The sequence below is a fragment of the Ochotona curzoniae genome, unplaced genomic scaffold, assembly GCF_017591425.1.
Source record: "Ochotona curzoniae isolate NIBS_2020 unplaced genomic scaffold, NIBS_Ocur_1.0 contig_1014, whole genome shotgun sequence".
Classification (NCBI taxonomy): Eukaryota; Metazoa; Chordata; class Mammalia; order Lagomorpha; family Ochotonidae; genus Ochotona; species Ochotona curzoniae.
In genome coordinates this window covers 50,024,780-50,052,209 of record NW_024464920.1, presented here as the reverse complement: position 1 = coordinate 50,052,209, position 27,430 = coordinate 50,024,780, and the positions used below count along the sequence as shown (strand labels likewise).

General features: G+C 60.2%; 1 protein-coding gene across 3 annotated transcripts in view; it reads right to left on the bottom strand.

Moving 5' to 3' along the window:
- Positions 1–13,664, bottom strand: part of MPPED1 (metallophosphoesterase domain containing 1) — a 49,249-nt gene extending 35,585 nt beyond the window's left edge. For 2 of the 3 annotated variants that reach the window (XM_040991481.1, XM_040991490.1), the window contains exon 1: positions 13,515–13,658. Coding sequence is in view for 1 of the 3 variants with exons in the window: in XM_040991474.1 (XP_040847408.1) it covers positions 2,564–2,787 (224 nt within the window). In the remaining 2 variants the exon portion in view is untranslated. Of the gene's footprint in view, positions 1–2,563; positions 2,875–13,514 lie in introns of all 3 variants that reach the window. The other variant, XM_040991474.1, reaches the window with a different exon arrangement.
- Between the last annotated feature and the right edge of the window lie 13,766 nt (positions 13,665–27,430).

Genomic DNA, 27,430 nt, shown 5'->3' with positions numbered 1-27,430 from the left:
ACCTGCAGCACCAGCACTCCAGGGTTCAAGTCCTGGCTGCTTCCAGTTCAGCTCCCAGCTGATGGCCCGGGAACCGCAAAGGAGGCCTAGGTGTCTGGGTCCCTATTTCCCACTTTCTGTATGTGGGAAAACCTGGGGAGGTCCTTGGTTCCTGGTTTCACCTTGACCAGCACTGGACATTGTGCTCATCTGGGGAGTGAGCCAGCAATTGAAATATGTCTAGCTGTATGTAACTCTTTCAAATAAGTAAAAGGCGGCTAAAGTCCTCGCCTTGCACACCCGGGGTTCCCAGATGGATGCTGGTTCTAATCCCAGCACCCCACTTCCCATCCAGCTCCCTGCTTGTGGCCTGGGAGAGCAGCCAAGGACGGTCCAAAGCCTTGGGACCCTGCACCCGCATGGGAGACCTGAAGAGCCTCCTGGCTTCGGATCGACTCAGCTCCAGCCATTGTGTCCACTTGGGGAGTGAACCAGCAGACAGAAAATCTTCCTCTCTGTCTTTCTGTCTCTGTCTCTCTCTCTCTCTCTCTCTCTCTCTATATATATATATGTATATGTATATATATATATGACTTTGCAATAAAAATAAATACATCTTTAAAAAGTAAAATAAAATTAGTCCCCTGGCTCAAGGACCTGGCTGAAGAGTGAACTTGAACCCAAGTCTTCATAAACTTGGGCACGTGACCTCAGTATCTTAGGTTGAGCAGTGTGGCTGTTTCCCAGAGAGTCTGCAAGGACCAGAGATGGGGCACAGACACCAAAACTCCCTGTTTCCTGGAGGAAGATCTCATCCACCTGAAGCCTCCACCTGCTAAGGTGGCTTGGCCTGAACCCCATCAGCAGCCCTCCCAGGCCAGCCTATCACTGGGTCCCCTGACAGGCAGCGCGGTGGCAGGAATGGTGCAGGATTGAGGACATAGCCCCCAGGTCCCAGACCCTGACTGGCATCTGGGCTGGCACCTGGGCTGGGTGACCTCCCTCTCCTCCTGTTCCTTGACCCTCCCAGGCTCCAGGTCAGCTGTGCAGTGAGGGATGGGGCAGGGTAGTCCCTCTTTGCGGATGTGACAGGAACCTAACCAATCTTCATAGCTCCAAGACCCTACAGTGTCCCCCCATCTCTGCTCACTTCTCTCTACCCTTCTGCCCCTTCACCTCCATCCTGACAAGCCTCAACTTCCTGCAAGTATACACAGGCATCGCAGGCAAACCGCGCGACCCAGTTCACAATGACTCGGGTACCTGGGAGTCACCTCTTCCATTCGCTGGGAGATGAGGGCCAGGCAGGGAGAGCATCCTCCCTGTAGACTCCCTACTGCACTCCTGCACCCCTGACCCTGCCGCTCCTTTTGCTGGTCCCCTCATTTAGCTCGAGGCATTGCTGGTTCCCTGAATGTAAGACGACACCCCCAGGAAGCCCTCCCTGATCTTCTGCAACCTTCCTGACCTCTGTCCTTACCACATCCTTGACCCCGGTCTTCCCTTCTTCCCATTCGCTGGGCTAGGCCCCAGAGACAAAGCCCTGTGCTGGTGAAGGGCAGGGACTCCCAGGGCACCACTGAGGCGGCAAGCCACAAGCGCGATAGTGCGGAGCGGCCTGAGAAAGGCAAGGGGCCGACTGGGTACAGAGTCAGCTACCCAGCTGGATGAGAGAGCTGCTAGGCAGACACCTTCCACCCCCACCCCCGGCACTGCCGTAGGCCCCATGCGCTAGCTGAGTGCCCACAGGCCAGCAGGCAGGTGGACAGGCGGCCCTGCTCGCACCAGCCTTGGCCGCGGCCTGGCACAAGTTCACAACACAGACTGCCCACTGCCCAGCCGGCCTGTAGTACACCAGCCCAGGCCCGAAGCAGCTGGTCGACAGCCTGGACTCAAAGCACGTGCTGGTCGTGTACACCTGACGGGGTCCTGGGACCCGCCCGGGGCCTTGCCCTTCCTCTGGTAAGGCTGAAGGGGGCACCGGGAGAGCGAGGAGGTGGGGTCCTCCCACAGCGCAGGTCCAGCACTCTGCTCTCCTCCACCCTGTACCTGGGGGCCAGAGCAGAGCCAGGGAGGAGCAGGAGTAGGGGCCTGCTCTTGGCGCTGCTCCAAGAGGGTGCCCAGCCCATGTATGTGCCCCTCCCAGTTGCTGCCAGTACAGCCCCAAGGGGCACGTGATCTCCGAAGGCTCTGGGAAAGCATGCTTCCCCACTGGCTGGCACACAGAGCCTGGCACGCCCAGAGAGAAGGCGAGACCATCAGACCCAGACTGTGGTCCCAGCCAGGCAAGGACAGAGGGGCCTGCAGTATCTCCTTTCCTCTCTCTGGGACTCTCCCTCCACCCTCCAACCCTGAGTTAAGGCCATCATGCTGGGGTCACCACCCCAAACAGCCCAGGGTCAGGGGGAGGGGCAACTGAACCCCACCCCACAAAGTTACAACATGGCAGAGCAGACCCAGGGCCTCCACATCTGGCCTTCCCCTAGCCAGTCAGCACCCAGTCCTCGGGTTGCCCACCCGGCTGTCCCGGCCCCCACCCCAGCTGTCCCAGCAACCGCCCCCCGGCTGTCCCGCCCCCACTTACATCTGCACGTGCGGCGGCTGGAAGCGGCCCTGGTTGATGTTGTAGAAGGTGAAGGCCTGGGTGGGGTTGGAGCTGTACTCGTCCACCTCGACCAGGAGCCGGCTGTGCTGGTGTCTCCGGGCGCTCATCACGTGCGACTGCGAGAAGGCCATGCCCAGGCCGCAGGGCAGGAGGGCCAGGGCCTCGGCCTTCAGGACGCCGGCATCCCACCTAGGGTGCCACATGGGCCTGGGCGGGCTTCCCGGGCATCGCCCACCGCCGCCTTCTCCACCACTGCTGCCGCCCGGCCCCCCGCCAGACCTGCAAACAGCCTGGGGAGACGGAGCAGAACTGTGCGACAGTTAATCTGTTTGGGATTTGCTTTATTTAATGTCAGATGAAGATTTAGAAAGAGGGAGAGGGCTGGGAGGGGTGGGGGCGGGGGGGGCGGAACGGGGGGGGGGGTGGGGAAGGAAAAGAAAAAAAAACATAGTCGTACAGCTCAAAAACTCATTACAAATCTTTCCAACTCAGCAGTTTGATGAATATACTTCGATGAAAGAAAAGGGAAGGGAGAGAGGGGGCAGGGAGCAGAAATAAATAAATAAATAAGAACCCATCCACCCCAGTGCAGTTGGTCGGTGGCAGTGGTGGCACGCAGCAACCAGCATGCCAAAAGATTTCAAACTTTCTTTTTCCTTTTTTTTTTTTTCCCTTCAACGAGATCCTCCTGCCCTATGGCGGAGGGGGGTGGGGGGAGGGGGGTTGGCAGACAATGATGGGTGTTGTGTAAACAGGCTGAGTTAGGCTTCTCAGCAATGGAGAGGAGACCCAGTCCCCTCTCCATGCCCACCCTTCCCCGGGCACACCCACCGGGCCCCAGGCCCACACTCCAGCAAGCCCAAGCAGGTGCCGGTGAAAATTCATTCCTCAGCATCAGATTTTGCCTAAAGAGAAGGGACTTCCCCATGCGCCTTGCCGGCCTCCTCTACCACCCAGAGCTTCACAGAGAAGCAGCAAAGCCCCGTGCAAGAGGCCTCCCCACCCCTAAGCGGGACCCTGAGCTTCGCCTTCCCCTCGGCCCGGCTCTGGGAACGGAGTGCTCCCTGCTTGGCTGCCAGCTAAGTCCCACAGCACCTTGCAAATGCAGGTGGTGGGTCAGACCCCACACTGCCCCTCACAAGGCCACCAGGCCCACGGGGTCCCCGGTTCCTTCCCATAGAAATCGCAGCTTAAACGGCATGATTCCACACAATTTTGCGTGTGTGTGTTTTCAGTTTGTGGCCCTCCAGAGCCCCCCGATGATTCCATTTGCATTGTATTTAACCAAGGAGAAAATAATGTCATTTGAACTAGCCCTGGACAGTCACATCCCAATCATGTTAAGGGAAGAAAAAAAAAATCCCCTCTGCTTTGCGCATGGAAGAAGAATTGACACAGTCAGAAAACAAATTAGATTAGGAAAATGACAAAAAATTAGAGACTGGAGAACATTTTAATTATGTGCAAAGGAGAAATGGATTATTAATTTTTTCAAGAATCTCCAGCATCCCCCACAGAAGCTAAAATCAGAGAGGTGCCCTCCTCCCAAAATCATGTCTGAAGCCCCAGCATGAGGGCCTCGCCCTGGTCCTTTTACACACAGGAGGCCTCTGGGGCAGGGGAATCCCCGGGTCGGCCATGCAGCCAGCCTGCTCCGCACGTCCACGTGGCTGCTCCTGGAAGCCCCCGAGGGAGGCTCCAACATGCCAGATGCCCACAGCTCTACCAGCCAGGGAGGCAGCACCGTGTGGGCCCAGGTCATCTCCCAAGCTCCCACTTGCAGAAACGGCTTTGACCAGATCAGTGCCACCCACCAAGGCTTGTGTTGGCCTTCACTGAGAAGCCCATAGGATGCCAGGAGGCCTCTGCTGGGGGAATTCCCATCTCTCCCATGCAACAAATGCCAAGGTGCCTCAGACACGGAGACTTTCAGCAAGGCACAGTGAGGACAGAGCTGAGCCCTGCCCAGCGCCTGAGTCCCGCCTCCTCCACCCAGAGCCCCCTGCCTCCTCCTGGCTGGCTGGTGCCAACTCCCTTCTCTGCCAAGCTGCAGCCTCCAGGGCCCTCAGGCCACGATTCCGTATCCCTTGCTCAGTCTGCCAACCCAGGACCCTTGAGCAAGTGGCTTCACCTCCCGGAGGCCCTGTTTTCTGGTTGACACGTGTCAGAGAGTGGAGAAGGTGTAGCGAGGTGACAGGTGCAGACACTGTTTTCGGAGCCCAGCACCCATAGCTGCTGGCTCTGAACAGCCTCGCATTACTATCCACTCAAGATGTGTCCCTGATACTTCTCAAACACTGAATTGGTGAGCCATGGATGGATGAAGGGAGACAAGGAAGATGGAGAGAGAGCGAGGATGGATGATAGAGGATGGAGGGAGGGATGCAGGGACAGCTAAACCAAGGATGTCTCTTTCTGGCCGGCTTGAACTAGTGGACGGTGGGTACCAAGAGAACTCAGCTGTGGACCGAAAAGTCGCCACCCTCTGCCCTTCCTTACTCAGGAGGCAGCCAGGTTGGGCACAGCCCTTGTGAAAGGTGAGTCCCAGGAGCCTGTGCCCACCCCAGCCCAGAAAGCACCGAAGGACTCAGGAGGCAGAGGCAAGGCAGAGGCAAGGCAAGCAACACAGTGTCCCGGAGGCGTTCGGCAGCGCAATGCCGCATTTCACATAAAGGGGGATCCAACGGGGCCTGCTCGGAGAAACCAGGCACACTGGGAACGCAGAGGCTTCTTTTAATACCCATTTAATATTTATAGAGCCGCAGCAACACGGCAGCCACCATGCGGAAACGCGGCAGCTTCAGCAGTACAGACATCTGCTGGGGGGTGAGGTGGGGGGCGGAGAGCTTCCCAAACAGACGGCTTTCCCAGGAAGCACGGGTGCCCTCTTCCCATACTGCCCACAGGCCAGCGCACCGGGACCTGTGGCCAACTGGCCAGCCAGTCAGCCAGACGCCTGGGCTTCCAGCCTGGCTCTCTGTGCCATCCTGGTGGGGAGCTGCAGGTGCATGTCTGTGAGTGAAGAACAGAGCAGCAGCACGAAGGGGGGCTGGGACGAATGCAATGCAACACTGCTTATTCCACAGAGACCGCCAGGAGGAAGCAACCAAGCCCCGCCCCTCGAGGAATAAGGGACGGGGTGGGAGGATCACAGTAAACAGAAAAGGCCCCCTCTGAGCAGACCCCCCAGCACCACAACATGTTGATGGGAAACTGAAATTACGCTGTGTGCATATGCACCTGCAGGAAGACCTTGCAGGGTGATGTGGCAAGAGGGAGATGGATGGGGCAGAGGAAGCAGCAGGTGCAAAGGCCAGAAGGCGGCACCGACATGGCGCATCTGCTTGCCGTCCCTGCTGCTCGCTCGGGGCTGTGGGCCCGACCGCAGGAGGGAGCAAGTCTGCGATTCAGCCTAGAGGCTGCCCGGCTGTGGACTGCTCGGGCAAGTGGCTTGACCTCTGTCGGCTTTCTCCTTGGCGACTGTTACACACAGGATGGAGAGAACCTCACGCCTGCCCTTCCAGACAGCCCAGCCTGGGGAAGCCCCAGGTCTCCCTGGCCCAGCACCAGCTCAGAAATTGCCGCCAGGGGCCCGGCGCGATGGTGCAGTGGTTAAGGTCCTCGCCTTGCACGCCCGGGATCCCATATGGGCACCGGTTCTAATCCCGGTGGCCCGAGGACGGCCCAAGGCTTTGGGACCCTGCACCCGCATGGGAGATCCAGAAGAGGCTCCTGGCTCTGGATCGGCATAGCACCAGCCGTTGTGGCTCACTTGGGGAGTGAATCATCGGATAGAAGATCTTCCTCTCTGTCTCTCCTCTCTGTATATCCACCTTTCCAATAAAAATAAAATAAATCTTCAAAAAAAAAAAAGAAATTGCCCCCATTTGTTCCTGAAGTATTATTATCATTATCATTATTAAAGGCAGAAAAAAAAAAAAAAACAGAAAACTTCCACCTGCTAGTTCCTTCCTCTGAGGAAGCTGGAATCAGGAGGAAAGTACAACCAGGACTCGAACCCAGGCACCCAGTGTTGGGGGCAGGTGATGCAGTGGGAGCCTTAACGGCTGCACCAGGTGGACCCCACCCTCCCAACGCTAACTGGGATCCGGTGTGATGGCTCAACTCGCTAATCCTCCACCTGCAAGTGCCAGGATCCCACATGGGCCCCGGTTCCTGTCCCGGCTGCTCCACTTCCCGCTCAGCTCCCTGCCTGTGGCCTGAGAAAACAGTAAAGGATAGACCAGACTTGGAACCCAGAAGAAGTTCCTGGTTCTTGGTTTCAGATGGACTCAGTTCTAACCATTGTGGCTTTAAGGGCGTAACATAGCGAATGAAAGATCTTTGTCTCTCCTCTCTGTCAATCTGCCTTCATAATAAAAATAAATAAACCTTAAAAAAAGATTCTCTGTGTCCCTCTTGAAGGTCCTCACCGGATAGTCGCTGCGTGCAGGGAGTCCTGTCAGGCTGTGCTCAGGAGGACCCGGATGTCGCTGTGGGACCCCATGGTGGAGGTGGTGAGGGGGAAGGCCGATGTCTCAGCAAGGAGTATGCTGGGAGGGAACGGCCCCACCTTGTCCTGCCTTCTGCTGTGGCGGCCTCTGTCACCAGGCCACACTGCACCTCCTCGGGCACGTCTACCACCATCGGGGGAGGCCCTGCTCCTGGAGTGGGCTCGAGGGGCAGCCAGGCTGGACCCCCCAGCTCCCCTCTCACTTCCCAGGCCCAGCTGCAGCACGGGGTCAGCAGGGAACCTCCCTGGTACAAGGGGAGCCCTGTGCCCTGCCCCGCTCCTCTCCCCACTCACAGTCGCATCTGTTCGCTCTGTCCAGGGCCTGGGAGACATCTTCCTGGACCTCCCAGGAACCTGCACCTGACCCAAACCACATGCACAGCCAAAGAACAAATGGCCTGTAAATTCACCTAAGGTGAGCAAATGAATGAAGCTGCACTGCTTCTGAGTCTGATAACCAGGGTCTCAGAGACCTGTTAACTTCCCACAAGAAGCATGCAGAGGCAGAAGCCCCGCCACCCGCCACCCGCTACCCGCCCCCCAGGCTGCCCAGGAACAAGGCCCAGCACACAGCAGATGCTTCTCTGCTGAGTGGCAGTAGCTCCCCAAGGAACATTCTAGACCTCGGCAGGTTCTCAAGTGATCAAGCCCTGCTGTGCCCCCACCCTGGGATTCCTGTCTCCTCTTCCCTGGCCCTGTTTGGTGATGGTTTTGCTCCTGGAACACAGCTGCTAAACATGTCTGTTCCTCCGTGGCTAGGTACCCAGGGCACATGTCACCCTGCCCCACCATCAGAGGTCTGAGGGCACTGGGCAGTCCCAGACATCACCACTCTTCCACTGGACAAGCCCTCACTCCAGACTAACTACACAGACACAAAATAATACCTCAAAGGACTTGGGACCCATGGGAGCTACCAGCCAGACTGGAGGCATCCTCAGACCTCTGTCACATCTGACAGCGAACAGCCGACAGCTGTCAGTGGACAGCCGAAGCAGACAACCAACAGTGGACAGCCGACAGCTCACAATGAACAGCTGAAGCAGACAGCCACCAGTGGACAGCCCACAGCAGACAGCCCACAGCAGAGCAGTCTGTAGGCCCCCACTCCGGAAGGAGACACTGGGAAAGGGCTTGTCAGACAAGTGTCTTGGCAGCAGGTGCATTTTTGCAGAGACAATATCTGGGTCACTAAAGCAGCCCAGGCCTGTCCCAAGGACACTTAGGAATGTCTGTGCCACCCAAACCAAGGGCTGCTACATCCAAGGTTTGAGGCACCCACCTTCATCCCACCCAGGACCCCAGTGTTGCCTCCAGCTCTCAAAACCAGCAGGCCAAAGCCACAGTCAGTGCCAAAGCCACCGTCGCTTCTCCTCTGTTTGCTGAGAGGCCAGAACAAAACCGTGGTGTCCCCAAACTCCGTGACAACCAGGAAGGCACAGGCACAGCTGCTCGATCAAGCCCCAGGACGGACATCACGCGCGACAGCCTTCCAGGCTCCCAGCCTCTCCCCCAGCTCAGCCGGATGCGGGGCTCAGAGCCTCTCACACAGGAAGGCCTTCGTGGCTGTGTGGGGACATTGTCCCACCCGGCACTCTGGGTCCCCGAGCACAACACAATGACAAGAGACTAAAAAGGGGTGTGGACCGAGGGGGTTCTTTTTACAAGTCACGCATCCCGCATGAACTCAAAACATCCCTGCCAGATTATGTCCGCTCTCCTCGTCTAGCCTGCACCTGAAAACACGCGGCTGACTGAGTCGGTAGTTTGAAATGTCATACAGGATGAAATAAATACAAATAAATAGCAAAAGAATGCAGAGCGAAGGGCCAGGAGGGGCAAAGGACCCAGACGTGGGCCCATGGAGGAGGAGGGAGAGAGGACACAGCCAAGGCCAGGCCTCCTGCTTGAGCACCCCGAGTTTGCAGGGAGAACGCTGGCCTGCAGCTGGGATGAGCGGCACAGCTGAACAAGCGGATGAGCTGGGAGGGATGAAGGAATCCACCAAGACGGGGAAAAGGAGACATATTCCCTGAAAAAAGGGATCACCCACAAGTGACTTTAAAGCATTTACCACTTAAAAACCTTTTAGCGGGGCCCCATTTGAATGATGACTACAGGATTTTAAATTACATTTTCTAATTCCTCACCACGGCAGCCCCCAGCCCGGCACTCGCTGCCACCTCATTTTCCAATTATGTACTTTTTGATTTCAGAACGACAAAGAGTGCTACTCCCCGGATCATGTCCCGTCTGCCGCAAATAGCTGCTCACTTATTTCTTGCATCTGAAGATAGGCGGGCAGACGGCTCATCCGGCCTCTCTGGACCTTCGGTCTCCCATGTTCCCATTACACAGGAGGAGGCGCGGGTCCCCAGGAAAGCCCCAGAGCCTGGACGAATGAGGGCTCCTTGCCCTCAATGCCCGTAACCACTGAGCAGGGCAATGATGGCACAGGGGGGCTGGATTTCATATTCAAGCACTCGAGGTACCCATGCTTAGTAGGGTCGGAAAGCTGCCCAGATTGGCTGCCAATGAGTGCCCAGGCCACCCATGCCCAGAAGCGAGTACAGGGTCCCCGTCGGCGCTCACCAGCCCCTATCACGGACACCTTGGGGTCACACCCTCCAGAGTTCCCTGGGCCTCGGGGAGCGAGGAAGAGGCGGAGGGCCATCGTGGCTCAGTCTTCCAGTGCAATGTGCCCAGAAAGTAAATGCAGATTTACAGTTCTGGTAGAAATCTATTAAGCAGATGTCGCTGAAGCATCATCAAGTCGGCTCTATGGTAATGCTACACTTACGTCTGAGACTGGGGCTTTGCCATTTTTATGATCAGCTCAAGAATGTCTTTCCTGATCTTGCAGAAATCTGCAATTAAGGATTAACACCCCCCCCAACACACAAAAGTATGATCAATTAAATAACGCATCTGAATGACAAACTCACAAAAGCCCATGTTCTGCTCCCTGCCTGCTGGCATGCAGGCAGCACTCAGAGTGCGTGAGGGGTACAGGCGACGAGCATTTTGCTTTTTCCATAAATATAGCAAGCCCCCCCCCCCCCCCCCCCCCCCGGCCAAAAAAAAAAAAAAAGACCAGGTTGATATGCAGGGGGACAAGGCTAGGTGCGGGGAAGGGCTCCCGTGGCTGGTCGGGCAGCCACAGCCTTGCAAGCTGCAGTATTGTCTCAGAAATGCAAGAAAAATGAAATGGAGGGAAACCATAAGTGTGTTGGAAATTGGAAGCAGGCATCATTTTCTCCTTCAAGTGATGAAATACGCATGGGCGATGCCAAAAGTCTTTTCATGTGGAGCAGCGCCGAGCCTCTGATCCTTCGTGCGAAGCGGGATGCAGCTGCGAAGCCGAGCCAGACCAGTTACCTCCTCGCTGATGCCAACTTTGCCAGGGCAGGCCAGGGCAGCAGAGCCACAGGATGGTGGTCAGGTGTCTCTGGCTCTGAATAAGGTGCAGGTGGCAAGGCAAAAGAGGGGAAAAAATTTTTCTCCTTCCTCGTCTTGTGTTTTGACAGTCGCTGCTTCAATGTCCAGGCTGTGGCTCGGAGCTGGCCAACCCAGCTCGCACAAAACCCCGTGTCCCCACCTCCACCCCAAGCCGAATTCACAAAAAGACCAGAAAGATCTGGATTCAAAGTGTGAGCTCAAAACGACTGCAGGGACCCTGCACGGATTTGAATGCTTTAAAATGAGACCGGGCAGCCATAAGTACTTCAAACAAAACCAGAGTATAAGCAAGTCTCGTCTCATTAGGGGAAGAAGGGGAAAAAAAAGTCAAAATAAAAGCAAACATTTGTATTAGCAGCAGCCAGGACAGGGGAAGGCCATCCTCCCTGCCTTCTCCTCCCCGGACTGCCCCCTGTGCCCCAAGCCTCGGGCACATCCGACCCACAAGGAAGACCCCCTTGGCAAGTCTGCCTCTTGTGGGTGGTGGTCGTTGCAGGGACCACCACCTTTGCTCTGAGGGGCACCTCCCCACCCCGTCCCACCAGGGCCCCTTGCTCCAGAGGCACAGGCAGACAAAGCTACTTATTGCCGAACCAGCAGGCAAGAGCGCAAGGAGAGGAAGGATGGAGAAAACATTAAAAGACCCCCGCTCCTTGTTTTTGTTCCAGCAAGGGAGGGGCAATGGGAGAGACATGTCATGCTGTTGTCACTTTAAAGATTTTGACAGACAATCCAGAGACCAGGCAGAAATCCCGCACAGAACTGCTGCAGCTTGCGAGGCAGTAACTGCCCTCTGTCCATCACTGAGTGCCTGGGCCTCCTCCAGACCAGCTCAGAGTCTCTGCAGGCCCCACCAGCCTTGGCCAGTGCCAAAGCCTGCGACTGGGAAAACGAAGTCACTTCTACCAAAGCAGAGTCCAGGAGCGTGAACCTGCTTCCGGAACACTGCAGTGAAATCAAATGCTATCCTTAAACTCTTCCAGCCAGTGGAGACAGAGAGAGGAGGGGCGAGAGCTGCGTCCTAGGTGAGGCCGCTGCCTACCTGCGAGTGTCAAGTTCAAGGCAGAACCAATGTACTCCCATCGCTTTCACTGGATGAAGACTGCAAAGTCTCCCGGGTACACTAGGCACAATTTTAAAGGAGGCATCTCTGAAATGTTCCTGGCAGAGTCGGGGCCACAGCAGAAACTCCCTGAGACTCCTGGCCTGTACCAACACCTGCTCCTGCTCCACCTGTCCACGTACACGTGGGCCATGGGCTGGGATCCTGAGCATGCCACACAGTAGACAGCCGAGAGCAGGTGACACAGCAGCATGCCAGGGCTCCAGTCTGAGGCAGGCCTTCCTGAATTCCTGGGGCTGAAGGAATATGTGGGAAGGCAGCCACAGAATGGAGCCCTTTCCCAAGGGTGAGGTCGGGAAGCCGGGAGCCGGTCACTGTGGGCAGCCCACGTTGGCAGCACTGGAAGTGATACAGCCAGCTCACCCCTAAATCTATCTTAAGAAGAAAGATTTTAAAAGGGCTACAAAGCCTTTTGCAGGGAGGTGGGCACCAGAGGTTCTGTGCAGCGTGTACCGCTCCCCCTGTTCGAGAATGCCAAGGCCTGGGGTGTCCCCGGCCTCAGCCCACCCAAACACAGGAACCGTGTCGCTGGGCTCCTGTCACCCAAGTTGGCGGCCTCTCCTGTTCTCCCCAAAGCATTTTCAGCCATGCCACAGATCACCCGTGAAGTTGGTTTAATTTTTTTTATCTCTTCCCTTTAAGGCTGGTCGGGTATGGACCACCAAGGGGGGGGGGGTCTGCCTGCCCCTTCCTCAGCACGGCCGCTCCTTGCTGACAAGTCTCCCAGCACCATTCAATGCCCACCTGCACAGCCAGCTCAGACATTCAGCGGTGGCTCGCTGTTGTCCTCCCAATTTAACAAGCTCTCGGTGGGCTGGTCAAGGGAGTGAGGACCACAGAGAGGGTAGAGATAGCCCAACTCCCAGAGGAGGGTGAAGGGGAGAGGGGCCAGCCCCACACTAGCAAATGGGTCAGCCGGACACTACCGGGGTGAGGGCAGCAATTCCAGAATGCATGCTCCTGACCCCAACTGGGCCACCAGCCTGACCCTGGGAGGGCTGGGGGTGGGGACAGGAGGAGGTGGGTCCAGGCCCTTCATCCCCTCCCAGTTCCCCGCGCCCTCTCCAAGCTGTGGCTGAGAACACCTCCGTTCTCAGACTGTCACCTGTCCCTAGCCAGGGGGATGCTGGGCCAAAATTCACTCCCCTCTGACACATAGGTCTTGGGGTAGTGCACCAGAGTAAGGAGTACTCCACAGGACCGGCCGTCCTGAGAATATTGCCTTTCAGGGTCGGTTCTGTCTGGGTCGCCCCTGAATCCCCGAGCTGGACAGGCAGTGGGTAGCGCTCAGCAATGGGTGGACGCACGAGTGGACGGACGCAATGCATGAAGTTTCCACCGATACCCAGCGGAAGTGGACAGCCCTGCTCCTCCCCTGAGGACAAGAAGGGGCTTCGCCGCGCACAGTAGGAGCTCCAGCGCCAGCAAGCACCATTGTTAGCAAAAGCCCCCACCGCCCCACCCCCGGCTTCGCCGCTGAGCTCCGCGCCCTCAGCCCGCTTCCCTCACCAGCCGCTCGGAGCCGCCGGCCGCGACTGCGAGCCAGGGAAAAGTTTCGCTGACCCCACGGCCCCGGCCGGAGTCCCGCGCCCAGGCCGAGGCCCCTCCCACCCGCACCCGCTCCGCCAGCCCGGCAGCCCGGGTGTCCGGCCCGGGCGCGGACACCGGGCAAAGGCGGTCAAAGTAACTTTGCGGGTGTCCCTGCGCAGCGCCGCGGGCGTCACCCCGCGCCTGGAGAGGGGGCCCGGCCGCGCCCCCTCCCGGCTGCGCCCCCTCCCGGCTCGCCCCCCGCGCCCCCGCCGCCCGCAGACGCGCCCCGCGCGCCCCGGTCCTACCTGGCCCCGGGCTCCTCTTCGGCGGCAGCGGCGGCCGCGAGCAGTAGCGCGCACGGAGGGAGGCAGGGGCCCGGCTCCCGGGAGGGCGGCGCGCAGGGGCGGGGGCTCCTTCGGCGGCGGCCGCCTCGCCGCGCGTCCGAGGCTGCAAGTGGGAGCCAGACTCCTCCTTCGGGGGGCGGGGGGCTCCCCGCGCCCCCTCCCGCCCCGCCCGCCGCCGGGCTCCGAGCCGCCCCGGCTCCCCCGCCCGCCGCCGCCGCCCCCCACCCGCGCGCCCGCCGGCCCCGCCTCCCCCGAGCCCGGGCGCCGGGAGGGGCGCGCTCGCGTCCTCGGTCCGGGCCCCTGCACCGCGATCGTCCGCGGGGCCCCCCGCCAGGCCGGCCAGGCCTCGGCCCTCGGCCCCCGCCGGGGCCCGGCGCCCGCATCCCGCCGCGGTGGGGCCGGGAGAGGGGAGGCAGCGCGGAGCTCCGCGCTGCGGAAAGGGAAGGCGGTCGCCCGCCGCGCCCGCCCCCAGCCCCAGGGACCGAGCTGGGCCGCGCGCGGGCGGGGCGGGGGCGCTCTCACCTCGGGATCTGCGGCCGCTGCGCAGGGCCCCGCGAGCAGGGGTGCGCGCAGCTCCTTCCGGGGCGCTTCGGCCCCCGCCTGCGGCCCGGACCCCTCCCAAGGCCTCCAGGACACCCTGCTCGGCCCCCTCCGGGCCTGGGTCTAGGAGCTCCCTGGCTGCCCCGCTTCTGCGGACCCCAGCTCCGATTCTGGAGGGGCCGGGGTCTTCCCCCTGGACACCCATCTCCTCCCCTCTCCCCTCAAAGGCCAGCACTGTGGGTGACCGCAGAGGGGGTAGGGAAGCGGCTCAGAACTATGGAGAACCCAGTGACTGCGGCCATGCCCGAGTGGTCAGTGTCCTGGAGTCTTTAGCCAGCGTCTCCTAGACAGCCAGATGAGAAGCGGGTGTGGCCCCTCAGGGGCCCCTGGAGGAAGGCTTGTGGGTCCCCTCCCCCACCCGGTCACATGCTGCTCCCCACTTCTCCCACCGTCAGACTAGGGGTGGGTGGCACTGCAGGCCTGGGCTGCTCTGGGGAGGCAGCAGGGAAACAGGTGCAGGCCGGACGTGGGTACAGTTACCAGGTGTGACTCCCTGGAGGTGAGACACCCTGGCTGGGCAATCGGTCCATGCAGAAGGAAAGGTGACTGCTGGCACCAGGCAGGAGGGAGTGAGCTCAGAGGGGCAGAGCAGGGCAGGAGCAGGCAACCTTCCTCCCCTGGGGGTGGGCTTCCAGGGGCTGGGGGCGGGGCAGGTTTTGGAGTAGGGTGTGGCCTTGACAGAGGAGGAAGGGCTGGGGTGCAGCCCGGCCCCCAGGACTGTGGATGGGCCAGGGTCAGACCAGGGCACGCCAGGCTGTCACCTCTCTCCTGCTTCCATGTCTTGGGACCCCATCTCTCCAGGGTTAGCGTCTGGAGCTTCCCTCCTCCTAGGGCTGCGGACTTGCCCAGGTCCCACGATGACAGGAGACCGGGGAAACGGGGCCCAGCATTCCGCAGACTCCACCTGCTGTCTGCGGAGGACAAGGTCCTAGCTTGCCAGAACCTCAAGACTCTAGATGGGGTAACTGCAAAGAATTGCCCTCTCTGAGTCACAGGTGAGTGTGAGAAAATTATGTGACTCTGATCTTCCAAAACCAGCTTCCCACCACCCCCATCTTACCTCCATGACCAGGCATCTGTGAAACACAGGACTGCATGCCTTGGGGCGGGGGGGAAGCTGGGGTCCTGTAGGAGCCCTGTGAGTGGGCTCTGGAGATGGGCAGCATAGGCCCACTCTTAAAAGAGCAATCTGGCAAACACGACAGACATTCTGCTTCTGGAAAAAAAAATCTCATAACACAGTAGCACTTGTTCCTGGACTAACAGAAACCCCACACAGTCCGCCCTGCTGCACCAACCAGGGGACGGCTTGAGTGGCTGAGAGACATTTCCCATGCACCTAACTGTGTGCAGGAGGCCAGGGGAGAGGAGGGAGGGAAGGCAAGCTGTCTGCCCAGAAGGAGCAGCTGGGGACAGGGAGGGGCAGGGCCGGCCAGGATGCCCCAGAGGAGCTGCAAGGACCAAGGGGAGCCAACAGCCTGGCAGGAGACCATCCTGTAGCATGCTCACTGTGCTAACAGCACCGGTGATTAACACACACCCACACACACACACACACACACACCCGACCCCATCCAGGAAGGGGTCCTGCCCGAGGCAGTCACCCCAAGCTGCTTGCAGCAGCCCCCAGTTCAAAGCAGACCTAAATGTGCAGCTGGAGGGAGTTGGTGTGCAAGGGGAACTTAGGAAGCTAGAGCTTGTCGCCAGAACTCAGCCCTTATCCCATGCAGTACAGAGAGCACCTGGCCCAGGGTCCTGAAGAAAGATGCATCTGTTTGAAAGGGAGAATGGCAAAGAGGGGGAGGGAGAGAGGAACAAGGCATCTTCTCAGATGTCCATCACAGCCAGGCTGAAGCCAGGAGCCTGGAATTCCATCTGGGTCTCCCACGTAAGTGGCAGGGGCCTGAGCACTTTGGCCCCCATTCGCAGCCTTCCCGCCATTGGCTGCAGGGAGCTGGATGGGAAGCAGAGCAGCGGGGACTCCTCTGGAATGACTGTCACAGGTGGCAGCTTAACATACTACACTGCCAGGCCAGGTTCTTTGTAGGATTGTTCTTTGTTCTACCTTTTCTGCAGTCACCAGACTAGGACGAGGGATGAAGATCCCGGGATCCGGGTGCTGGTGTGAGAGCAGGTGTGGGGCAGGCCCAGACACCCAAAAACACACTGACAGAGTGGCATAAACTTCTGTGACCTCCCAGGGTGCTCCATGGGGACGCTGTCACCAGCACACCAGCATTCACACACGTTTGAAGCCCTGGGAATGGCTGTGGCTGAGGCAGAGAAACCAGAAGAGGCCAGAGGCTGAGGTCAGCATGGGTGGGTGCATATCCAGAAGCAAGCTGTCCTTGCTTCTGTCCCCTGGGATCTGGCCAAGGTGTGGACCAGCCAGCCCAGGTCTGTCTGCATCCTGAGCCACAGCAAGAAAGCCACACTCGGTTAGGGACCCAGTGTGCCCGCAGGAGGGTCAAGTGCAGACAGGACTACCCAGCTCCTGAGCCATGCCCCAAGTGGAGGTCCTGCCTCCCTGCTTCCAGCTCAGGACTCGTCCCCTGTCAGACAGGAAGTCAAGGATGGTACACGCGGAGCACCTGCGCTCCGGTCGCTGTCCAGTACGTCTGAGCTCAGGAATCTTGTTCTGTTTAATTGTATTTGACAATGATTTTCTATCTGCTGGGTCACTCCCCTATTGCTGGCAACAGAAAGGCTAGGCCAGGTCAACACCAGAAGCCTACTCCTCAATCTGGGTCTCCTGCCAGGATGCCCGGGGGAGTGGGAGTCACATCCAGGCATCAACTTCGCCACTGCACCAAATGCTCGCCAAATGACAAGATTTATATATTTATCTGAAGGTTAGAATTACAGAGCAGGAGGGCAGGAGGGAGAGAGGAAAATAGGGAAGAGATACAGACCTTCTACCTGCTGTGCGCTCCCCAGCCAGGATGGCAGGCCAAAGCCAGGAGCTTCTTTCAGGCCTCCCACACGGACAGTGGGAGTCCAAATGCTCGGGCCGTCGTCTTCTGCCGCTTTTCCAACTGCATAAACAGTGAGCTGGATTGCAAGTGAAGCAGCCAGGACATGAGCCGATACCCACATGGGCAGCCAGTGTCCTAGGTCTCGGATTCTAACCCTTGCAACATTCTCTGAACCTTGGTTTTCTCAGCCAGAAGGGGAAGGAAGTGCCGGCTCCCTGCTGGGCTTGAGGTATGCAAAGACCCCAGGCCCTTTCTCCTGCTCCTTGTTACAACTCAAGTCATGGCCCTCCTCCCATGTGGGCACTGGCTGGAAGAGACCATCATGCCCCACTCTGTGGTTCTGCAGAGAGGAGCTCACTGTGTCCAAGGCCCCGCCCCTAACAGGTGCCTCTAAGTCCTCTCCCAGTGCCTTGGCCAACCTTACTGGCAAAGGAAGACTAGAGGACCCATTTTACAGATGAGAAAATTGAGGCTTCCAGAAATTTCCAGAGCTGTCCAGCCCATGTGTAGTAAAACTTGGGCTCTAGGACACCTGCCTCCCACTTCACTCAGCCGTCAGGGCACCAGACTTGTTCCATTCCAGTTACCCATCCCCCACATCCATCCCCCGCCCCAACACACCCCTCCCCCAACAAGGATGAACTGCTGTCCAGGACCCCAGCACCTTCTTCTGCACTCTGCCTGGTTGCCCTAGAGGGCAGCAGAGGCCTACGACATGGAGCCTGCCACCCCTGCCTCGGGCACCCACAGGCCCGCAGACACCCTGCTGCAACTCTCCAGGTCTCAGATTGCTTTCCTGGAAAGTGGAGGCGGGCAGGGACGTGGCGCACACTCAGTAAACTCCTGTCAGTCTCTGCTCCCTCGTACTGACCAGGCCCAGCCAGACACAGCGACCAGGGCTCAGGGGTCCAAGCAGGGTGCATCTTAGAACCTGCTGAACAGTAGCACCTCCTAAACCTCCTGGAGGGGTTGGGCAAATCCCTGCGGAGAAGGCAAAAGGGGCCAAAAGCCAAGACCTGGTGGTGGGATCCCTGAGTGGTTCAGTGCCCTATGCGACACTAGCGAGGGCACCTGTGGCCCTGGCCAGGCCTGGGCAGGTCCCTCAGGGTGTGGGTGGAGGCTGAAGACCAAAACCTCAACACAGTGGGAGTGAAGACAAGGAGGCTGGGCAGAGACGCAGTTCCCTGACAGCAGCTTGGTGCCAATGCCCAAGAGCCAACAGGTGCTGGGTGTCGCTCGGCCCAGGCACCCACGTCTCTTCGTTCACTCCTGTGATGGCCCCTTCTGCTCCGGGGTGCCGGGCAGCAGGAACTGCGGTGCTATGGGGTCCTCAAGCTGCCTGCAATTAACAGAGAGTAGAGGGCACAGCCTGCTGGGGACAAGGGCAGAGAGTACCAGTCAGGTGACACACACACTGCACAGCGCCAACAGACCCAGGAATGCTGGGCCCCATCTCCCCAGGGGTCTCTGTGCTGCTGTGCCTGTGTGAGCCTCCCGACCTATCCCTGCTCGGGCCAGAGAATAGCAGCAGGAAATGGTCCAGGTCTTACATCCGCCTTCGTGTGCCCGCCGCAGATGGCACTAATTGACCCCTGCAATCCTCACACAAGACTCCAAAGCCTCCGGGAGGGCCTGGCACTGGCACAGTGTCCGCCTGATGCTCTGGGCCAAGCCGAGTCTCTCTGGGACCAGCTGTCCCATGCCCTTCTTCGGCAGCACCCCAGAGCATCAGGCCTTCACTTCCTGGTAGTCCTGGAGGCAAAGCTGCCCTCCAGCAGGCTGGCTGGACACCCATGCCTCCTCCTCACCCCTGTCTTGAAGACGATCCTGCATTGGACCCTGCTGCACCTGAACCCCTCTGCCCTGAACCCTAAAGCCTGAGCCCCGTGCTCCTCTTCCTCCAGTCTGCCTCCCTTGGGTAGTCCTCTGACCAGACCTGCCCCCTCAGGGCACCAGCCCCTCTCGGTGTGCACTCAGCCATGCTCCCGTTTCCCCAGCTGCTGCCCCAGCTCCTCCACCAGTTTGCTGAACAAAATAACATCCCCATATACCTGTCCCCAGGCCAGGGCGGGGTCTCCAACAGCTCCCCCCCACCTCTCCCCCTACCCTCAGCGTCTACGCAGGCTTGCCAGGATCCCATCCCTCACATTTCGGGCTGGAGAGTCCAGCTCATGGGCACGACCCCCCTCAAGTCTCTATGTTGTGGTCCTGGGATCGAGCCTCAGGCCACGACCCCTCCCCCCAAAACTTCCTTCTTCTTCTTGACCTGGGATTCCCTGCCAGCTTAACAACTACAGCCAGGAGGCGAACCTCAAATCCTCCAGCCACACTCGCCCCCTGTTACCACCTCCTGGTGGGCCACTCACCCCACAGCCTCAGCCCCTCGGCTGCCCCTGCAGCCCACCACCAGTACCGCTTTGTTCTTCTCCCCCGACGCCTGGGAGCCACCCCCGCCCATCGTCCCCAGCACCCTGTAGCCAGGAGCTGCTGCCAAGCCGTCAACTCCCATCATCACCTCAGGCAGGCAGCACTCTTAGCGTCCCTCCCCACCCGCAGGAGTGGGCACCCAGCCCCAGGCCCCCTCGTTGTGGCCAGGGGAGGGGAGGGCTGCTGCTGGCAGAACCAGGAGGAGGCTCCTGGGTCAGATTTGAGTCTGCAGAAGGCAGATCATCCGTGGAGCTTGAACTCCCAAGCCCCGGGGGCCGCCAAGCCATCAGCCCAGGCTGGACGCTTCACAGAGCAGCCAGCAGTGGGTGTGGGGGCTGCCAGGGTCCCCACCCCCCGTTCTCCACCTGTGGGGCTGCAGGCTTTGCCCCTGCAGGGCCTGGAACTGGGTTTCCCTCCGTCAGGTCCCTGCCTGTGTCTGCGGCCTGTCTTCCCCCCCCTTGGACAAGATAACTCCAGCTGGCAACAGGTGAGAGGATGCATGCAGCCCTGCTCCTCCCCCACCCGTGCCCCTCTCCCAGGGAAAAGGCTGCCAGGAGCAGGAGGGCCCGGGGAAGCAGCTGCCTGCCCTGTCTGGGGCCCCACAGGCATTTGGCAAGACCCCTCGCCGTCTGCCACCTCAGGGCGCCAAGAAGGAAGGCGGACAGGCGGCGCCAGGGCCCTGAGGAGGGGCTGCCATGGGAGCCTCAGCTGAGGTGCGTCAGCAAAGACCGCTGGCACCCGGGAGGGCGACCGAGGGGCGGTAAGGCCGAGAAAGAAGCCGTAAAAAGGAAGCCCCTCGGCCCCTCGGCCCCTCGGCCCCTCGGCCCCTCGGCCCCTCGGCCCCTCGGCCCCTCGGCCCCTCGGCCCCTCGGCCCCTCGGCCCCTCGGCCCCTCGGCCCCTCGCCCGTCCCTCACCCCGCAGCTGTCAGCAATCACGCCTCCAGGCCCCTTCCGCATTCAGAATAGAGGGAGAGAATCCCATTGGAGGGCGCTGTGACCAGGTGTCCAATTTGGACCAATCAGCCACAGCCTGGGCGGAGCCCCAGAGCAGGAACATCATTGGGTAGGCGGGGCAGCAGCTGAAGAAGGCTGCCCATTGGCTGTGCCCTGTGGTGGGAGTGGCCCAGCTGTATTCTGAGAAGAGGCCAGGTGGGAGACTGGCACGCCCGGACCCCTGAGAGGCCTGGGTGTCTCCTCCAGGGTCCGTTCTGGGATGTGGCCCACAGTGACCCCGGCATCGTCCACAGGCAGACCGTTCTCCGGCTTGACAGGCCCAGCGCGTGAAATCTGTTGGAAAATGGCCGCCTGGCAGAGTGGCGGTCAGCACGTCTCCATCCCAGAGCCGAGCTGGGCCAGGCCAGGACACCTCTGCGGGGTTGCACCCTGGGCTGCGGGGTTGCACCCTGGGCTCCGGGCTGCTGTGTGTCCCCTCCTTGATGGCAGTGCCACCCACACTGAAGCTCATGTTCTTACTGCCAGCCCCTGGTGGGCGCCCGTGGTCCCTGCACCAGGCGCCGGGAAGGCCTGGCGGGCCCAGGGAGGCAATGTTTACACTGCAAACACGGGCTGAGCCGGGTATTGCGCTGTGGATTCAGCTCCAAGGCGGGCGCAGACAGCCAGGTGCCGGGCTCAGAGCTGGCCTGGCCCCGGGCCCCGGGCAGGCAACTCCTGCTGCCGCTGCCACCCACAGCCACAGAACCCATCATCACTCAACACAGGCGGCCATGCTGTGTGTGGGTGGCAAGGAACATGCTTCTTCGCCAGGTACGTGGGACTTGGCAGGGTCCGGAGGCTGTCGCTGAGTGCTCAAGCCCTTCCTGGGCCCCCCCGGAGCCCATGCTGCTCCCTGCTGCGGCCAAGGGCCCTGCTGGGCCATCGCCTCCCTGGCCGCAGCCTCACCTCACCCGTTAGGCAAATGCCACACTTCTGTCAGTGAAGGAGGGTGAAGGAGCTAGGCCCTGCCGTGGTGGCAGGGGATTGCCAGCAGCACCCACGTGCAGGAGGCCTGGCCTCCCCACTGCCCCGGCCTTGCAGCTTCCCTAGTAGCACTGGGAGATGGCCACAGCGGCCAGCTCCCAGGGCTATGCTGGGACATGGGGCATCAGGCACTGTGGGCTCAGGGATGGCATCACCCATGTGGAGACAAGGGGTGACACACGCCTTGTCCACCCTCACAGAGCCCAGCTCCCCCTTCCTGGGCCCACCTGTGCCAGCCCAACTCCCCTTGCCCAGCAAGGACACCCACCCCTCCTCAGCCTTCTGAGGCTGCTGCCCCCTTGGGACTCCTGGCTGGGTAGGGCCTGTGCCTGGCAGGGTGGGGGACGGGGTAGCAAGTAACAGCTCTGGCCACCTTCATGCGTCTTGGAGCCCTCCACCCCACCCCACCCCTATGGTCCCCAGAATTCCCCCTGAGGCCCTTCATCTCCATGACTTGCCTGTGACCCAGCAGACAAGTTGGGGTGTGCTGGCAGGAAGCCCAGGTGCCTGCCTGCCTGCTGCCCGGGACCCAGGAGCCATTGCTGGGCCCAGTCTCCCTCCTTGATCTGCGCAGCTAGAGCCATGCTGGTAGGGGCGGGAGGGGCACTGGGGGACCGGAGCCTCAGTTTGCTCATCTGCGGAACGGAGCCTGTGATGTCATACCCCAAGGCACTGGCCTGCGGGAGTCCACACCAGTTGGGGAGCCCACCACGCACCGAGCAGGGGTCAGCCCAGCCTGCTCGCCCTTCCCAGGTCCTGTGCAGGGACCAGGTGGATACCAGAGACGCCTGCACACAGCAAGAGCCCCATCGATGCCCAGCCGGCATCCTCGAATCTGCCAATCAGAAAGAAAAGATGTCAGTGGTACCTTGTGTAATCTCCCCCTTCCCCTCCTCTCTCTCAGCCACGCGCCTGCCGATTGCCAGGGCGTAAGTATCGTGGCTTTTGCCACACCACGCCCTCTCCTCTGCTGCCCGTCCCCTGCCCCTGCCACCGCTGGCCTTGTATAGCTCCTCAGGGTCAGCTCAGACACTGCCTCTTCCAGGAAGCCTGTTATTAAAACAGCTTCCCCTCCCACCCCCCGCTTACACTGCCACTCCTGGTCTGCAAACAGTGATACACATGGGCTGTGGCCTTGCCCCTTTGGTCTAGGCGCACGGCAGGTGCTCGAACAGCCTCCACGGTGGAGACCAGTGTCTTCCCAGGCCGGGCCTGACCCACACCCTTCCCCCTCCCCAGCAGCCCCCACCCAACAGCCCTAATTGGCACAGGTCGCATTGTGGAACCTGTAATTGCAATCTCCCCACCCCCATCTCCTCTTGAGCAGAGCGCAGGCCAGCCCTATTGTGCGGGCCCGACCGAAACAGGGATGACCTCACCGGGGCCCCCCAAGAGGGGGTCCAGGAGGGGCTGGGGGCCCCTGGGCCCAGGTTGGGAAAGGCCTGGAGGCCTCGGCCTGGGACAAAGCGGGTGCGGTAAGACAAGGGCGCTTTCATCGGAGGGAGTCGCTGGCTAATCCTTAGGCAAGCCCCCTCCCCCATCCTGCTCCCCAGGGAGACTGGACAGGGGCCATGTACATGAGGGGCGTTTGGGGGCCTGGGACCCGCTACACCCCTGCCTTCCCCAGGTGGGATCCTGGCCAGCACATGCTGCGCACACAGTAAATACTCAATAAAGACCCACTCCCCTCCCCTGCACTTGCTGCTTCCTTCCCAGGCCCTGTTCCCCCTCCTCTTCCCGCCTTCCAGCTCGGCGCCCTCAGCACTGCTTCAGGCTGCCCAGAGCAGAGCTGGCACCTCTCCATGAGCCCAGGTCCAAGAGGGCGGGCGCCCCTCTGCAGCCAGGCCTCTGCCTGGATCTCCCGTCCCACCCCGCACAGCACCCCAGGCCCCCTGGGCAGTGCTGGCTTGCTTCCAGGCCATCAGCTGCCCCTCTCCGGGCTCAGGACCGACTGCCGTCAGCAGGAACACGGCAGAGTGGAGAGCCAGAGTGGAGCGTGTCCACACGAGGAGCCCCGTGGCTGTGGGGCCGGCCAGCTCCTGGACTGTGCAAACATCCCCCCAGGTGTTTTTCATGTCGCAGCACCTCGGCGGATTCCTCCAGTAGGTGGCCTGCAATTGCCTCTCCTTTCTAAAGATTTACCTATTGGTTTGAAAGGCAGAGTGACAGAAAGTGAGAACAAATGATCTGTCCACTTGCACACTCCCCATATGGCCACGACAATCAAAGCTGGGCAGGCTGAAGCCAGGAGCCTGGAGCTCCGTCCAGGTGCAGGTGCCCAAGCACGTGGGCTGTCCTCAGCTGCTGTGCCAGGCGCATCAGCAGAGAGCTGGACAGGACGTGGAGCAGCCCGGACAGGAGTCAGGCTGGAGATGGCTTAGCCCACTGTGCCTGGCCGCTGGCCCCTGACCCATTCTCACATCCACGCTCCCGGAGTTTGCTCCCTCGAGCCCCATGCTTGGCTGTGGAGGGGGCGGCTCCCACTGTAGTTCATGCTCTCCCCCAGTCTCCAGCCCAGGCTCCAGCCACATCCTGTCCTCCACGGCTCTGCCAGTAGGGGTTCCTTTGGTGGCCATTCACATCCACCCCTTGGCCAAGGGCATGGGCCGTGCGGAGCCCCGGAAGCTGGGAGCCTGGAGTCCTAAAGAGGCCATTTCCTGCCGGCGGAACCCAGCAGGGAGACAAGTAGAGCGCTCCTGGGGGAGGGTGGTGGGGACCCAGAGGACAGAACCTGTCATGGCCATCCCGCAGGACCTGGGTCTCAAGCCCACCAGGGACACGGCTGCTTGCCTGGGTGCTGCCCGCCTGAGTTGCAGGTTTGTCTCATGACTGTTACCATTGCTGTTGTGAGGTCAACCCATGTGGGTGTATGACCAGGAGCAGGGGGTCACAGGGCTCCCCCTTGGGAGACCCGGAAGAAGCTCCTGGCCCGGCCTTAGCACGGCAGTCATTTGGGGAGTGAACCAACAGATGGAAGAATTCTGTCTCTCCCTCTCTTTCTCTGTAACTCTGCCTTTCAAGTAATAAATCTTCATAAAAGAAAAAGGAAGTGAACGGAGCCTGCTCCAAGCTAGAGACGGGCGGGGGTGCCCCAGACAAGGGCAGCCACCCAGCTCCCTCTGCCATGCGGGCGTGCCTCTGTCACACCACTCAGGTGACCGCACAGACAGAAGCACCCGTGCAGCATCTTGTGCAGCGGAGTCCCTGCACGCATCGTGTCAATTTCACCTGCCACGTTAATAAGTGTTTAATTCCCTCAGTTGTCTGGTGGTCCACTTGCCCGAGACACCGAACCACCTGACCACGTCTCACTTCGCCTGCCGCCACAGAAGGAGATTCGATTAGGACAATCTAGCGCTAATTTGAAAGCTCTGATTCTATAATTTCCTACCAGGAAGACATGTAAATTGCATGTTATTTAACACCCTTTTCTGGCAGGTGAGTTCCATAGGGGGCAATTAGATTCCTCTCTCCATTCATTTTATAGACTGACATGGGGGCGGGGAGGAGGGGAGGGGAGCAGGAGAATGAAGCATAGCTCCAAGAGGTAGAGGGGCCAGGGGCTGCCCGCCTGCCCAGGCGCTAGGCCAGGCTCCCGTGGCCTCTGGCTTTCCCCTGACCTCCTGGCAAATGGCCACAGTGGGGAGAGACAGTGAGAATACCCCGAGTCCATGCCAGCTCCTGTGTCCTTGCCCACCCAGTCCTGGGCCCCACCTGGGCAGCCCCACAGTCGAACCACCATGAGGACTGGCCCCAGCAGCGTGAGCCCCATGGCAAGAGGCTGGGGGACTCTATCTCCAGATCTGCTGCCCGCACCTCACTAGGCGGGGCTGGCCCCCACTCTCTCCTGGACCGCCTTTCTCTAGCGGGACCCAGTCTTTCTGGCTTGAGGAGGGGCAATTCAAGATAGCACCGTTTCCTCCCCCACAACAGGCCCTGTTGTACCCGTGCTCATGACGCACAGACCTGGGGAGGTGTCTCTGGAAGAATGTTCTAGAAACCGAGAATGCAGGGAGCTAGAGTGGGAGTAGAGACCTCTTGTGGGCTTGGGGGCTTGCATCCTTTTTCTCCCTCCCTTCCCCCTGGCGCCCTCCTCCCCTCTCTCTCAGAGCCCAGCACCCGATGCGTACTCCGATGCATTCACACATTCTTTCAATTGTAACAAATGAATCTCGTGTCCCCAGGCCCACTCCCAGGCCCACCTTCCGCCTGGACCCAGTGGCCACCACGGACACCCACAGGTATGCGGGCGCCACCTGCTGGACGCAGGTGGGAAGTGCGCGCAGGCGCCTGCCCAGCCCCTTGCAGCAGGTGCATCTGCTAAAGTCAGAGGCGGGCGGGACGCTGCCCTCCCCGGAGCGCTCCGAGGGCCTGTTCTATGCTGGACATCGTGACGCGGCGATCCAAAGGGACTCCTGGTCCCTGAGGGCTCGTAGATGTGAAAGCCGAGATCACAGGGGAGCCGCTGCCCACCAGCCGGGCAGGTCGGGGGTGGGAGCATCATGGTTTCAGGGGTTTCCCTGTCCGTCCTGCTGGCCAGAACTGATGCTCTCTCACAGGCAGGGTTTGTAGTGTGGGAGGAGGCCGGAAGGGGGTGGATCCCGGCTTAGGGAAAAAAAAGCAGCCCTCAGTTTCCCCGAAGGTGACCCAGTGTAGTCAGTATAACCCCTCTGGCTGCATGGTGGTCAGTACAGGTGCGGGGGACGGGGCTCTCTCCCACCCTCAGGGACGCTCCTCCCTCCCAGGCTGTACCCGTAGAGCTCTTTAGGGAGAGGCGTGCACTTGCGGAGAGCAGGACCGGATCACCCCACACCCACCACGACTCCTGACCCCGCAGGCCACGTGACCCCACTGACCACCAGCAGGTGAGGTCCAGGGCTGCCCTGCGGAAGCAGTATCCACCTCACGCTGGCATTCGCCTCCTCAGCCACAAGGGGGCAGCAGCAGCCCGGCCATCCAGACTCCCTCCCTGCTATGGTGGCCCTGCCCGGCCAGTACTGCACAGGGCCCAGGCCCTCCAGGAGCCTCCCTGTCGCAGTGCAGCCATCACAGGCGAAGGCTGGGCAGAGCAGGTGGGAGGCCCCGCTCCGGGTAGCAGCAGGTTACTTGTGTCTGTGTCTTGCCTCACTATGCCGCCTCTGTGCAAGTGAGTACAAACACACAGTAGTGGCACCGTGTATTAGAACCTGCAGGAAAGAAACGATTTTTTAAAACGAGCTCTTGTTTCCATTTGAAAGCTTTCTAGAGAGAGGAGAGACACACAGAGATCTCCGTTCTACTGGTTCACTCCCCAGATGGCTACAGTGCCTGGAGCTGAAGTGGTTCAAAGCTAGGACTTCTTCCAGGTCTCCAACACGGGTGTAGGCAGCTTAAGCCCTTGGCCGTCCACCTCGGCTTTCCCAGGCCGTGAGCAGGGAGCTGAATCAGAATATCAGAATCCAAATGCAACAGCAGCACCGCAGGCAGACACTCCAACCTATTGTGCCATGGTGCCAGCCAGGAAATGAAGATTTCTGATCAGCTGGCATTTGAACGAATTGTTATTTGTTTGAGAGGCAGAGAGAATTCCCAGGGGTTGTCTCCCAGGTACCCCTAACAGCCAGGTGAGGCTGCACCGTGGCCCAGTGTCCATGGCTGAGTTTTGATGCTGTCAGTCACTCCACCAGTCCCACCCAGAGCCAAGGAACGGGTCCGGGAGCACCAGGACATCACCCCCCCACACACACACACACACACACACTCGTCTCCTGAGTCCCCTAAATGAGCTGTGGGTCCATCAGGGAAGCCATGGGAGGGGCAGCCGGGAGACCAACAACGGAGACCCTTGACTCACTGAACTCAAAGAAGTGATGTGAGATGAAAAGGAGACGCCGAAGCCAGCTACCCTCCGACGTGGGC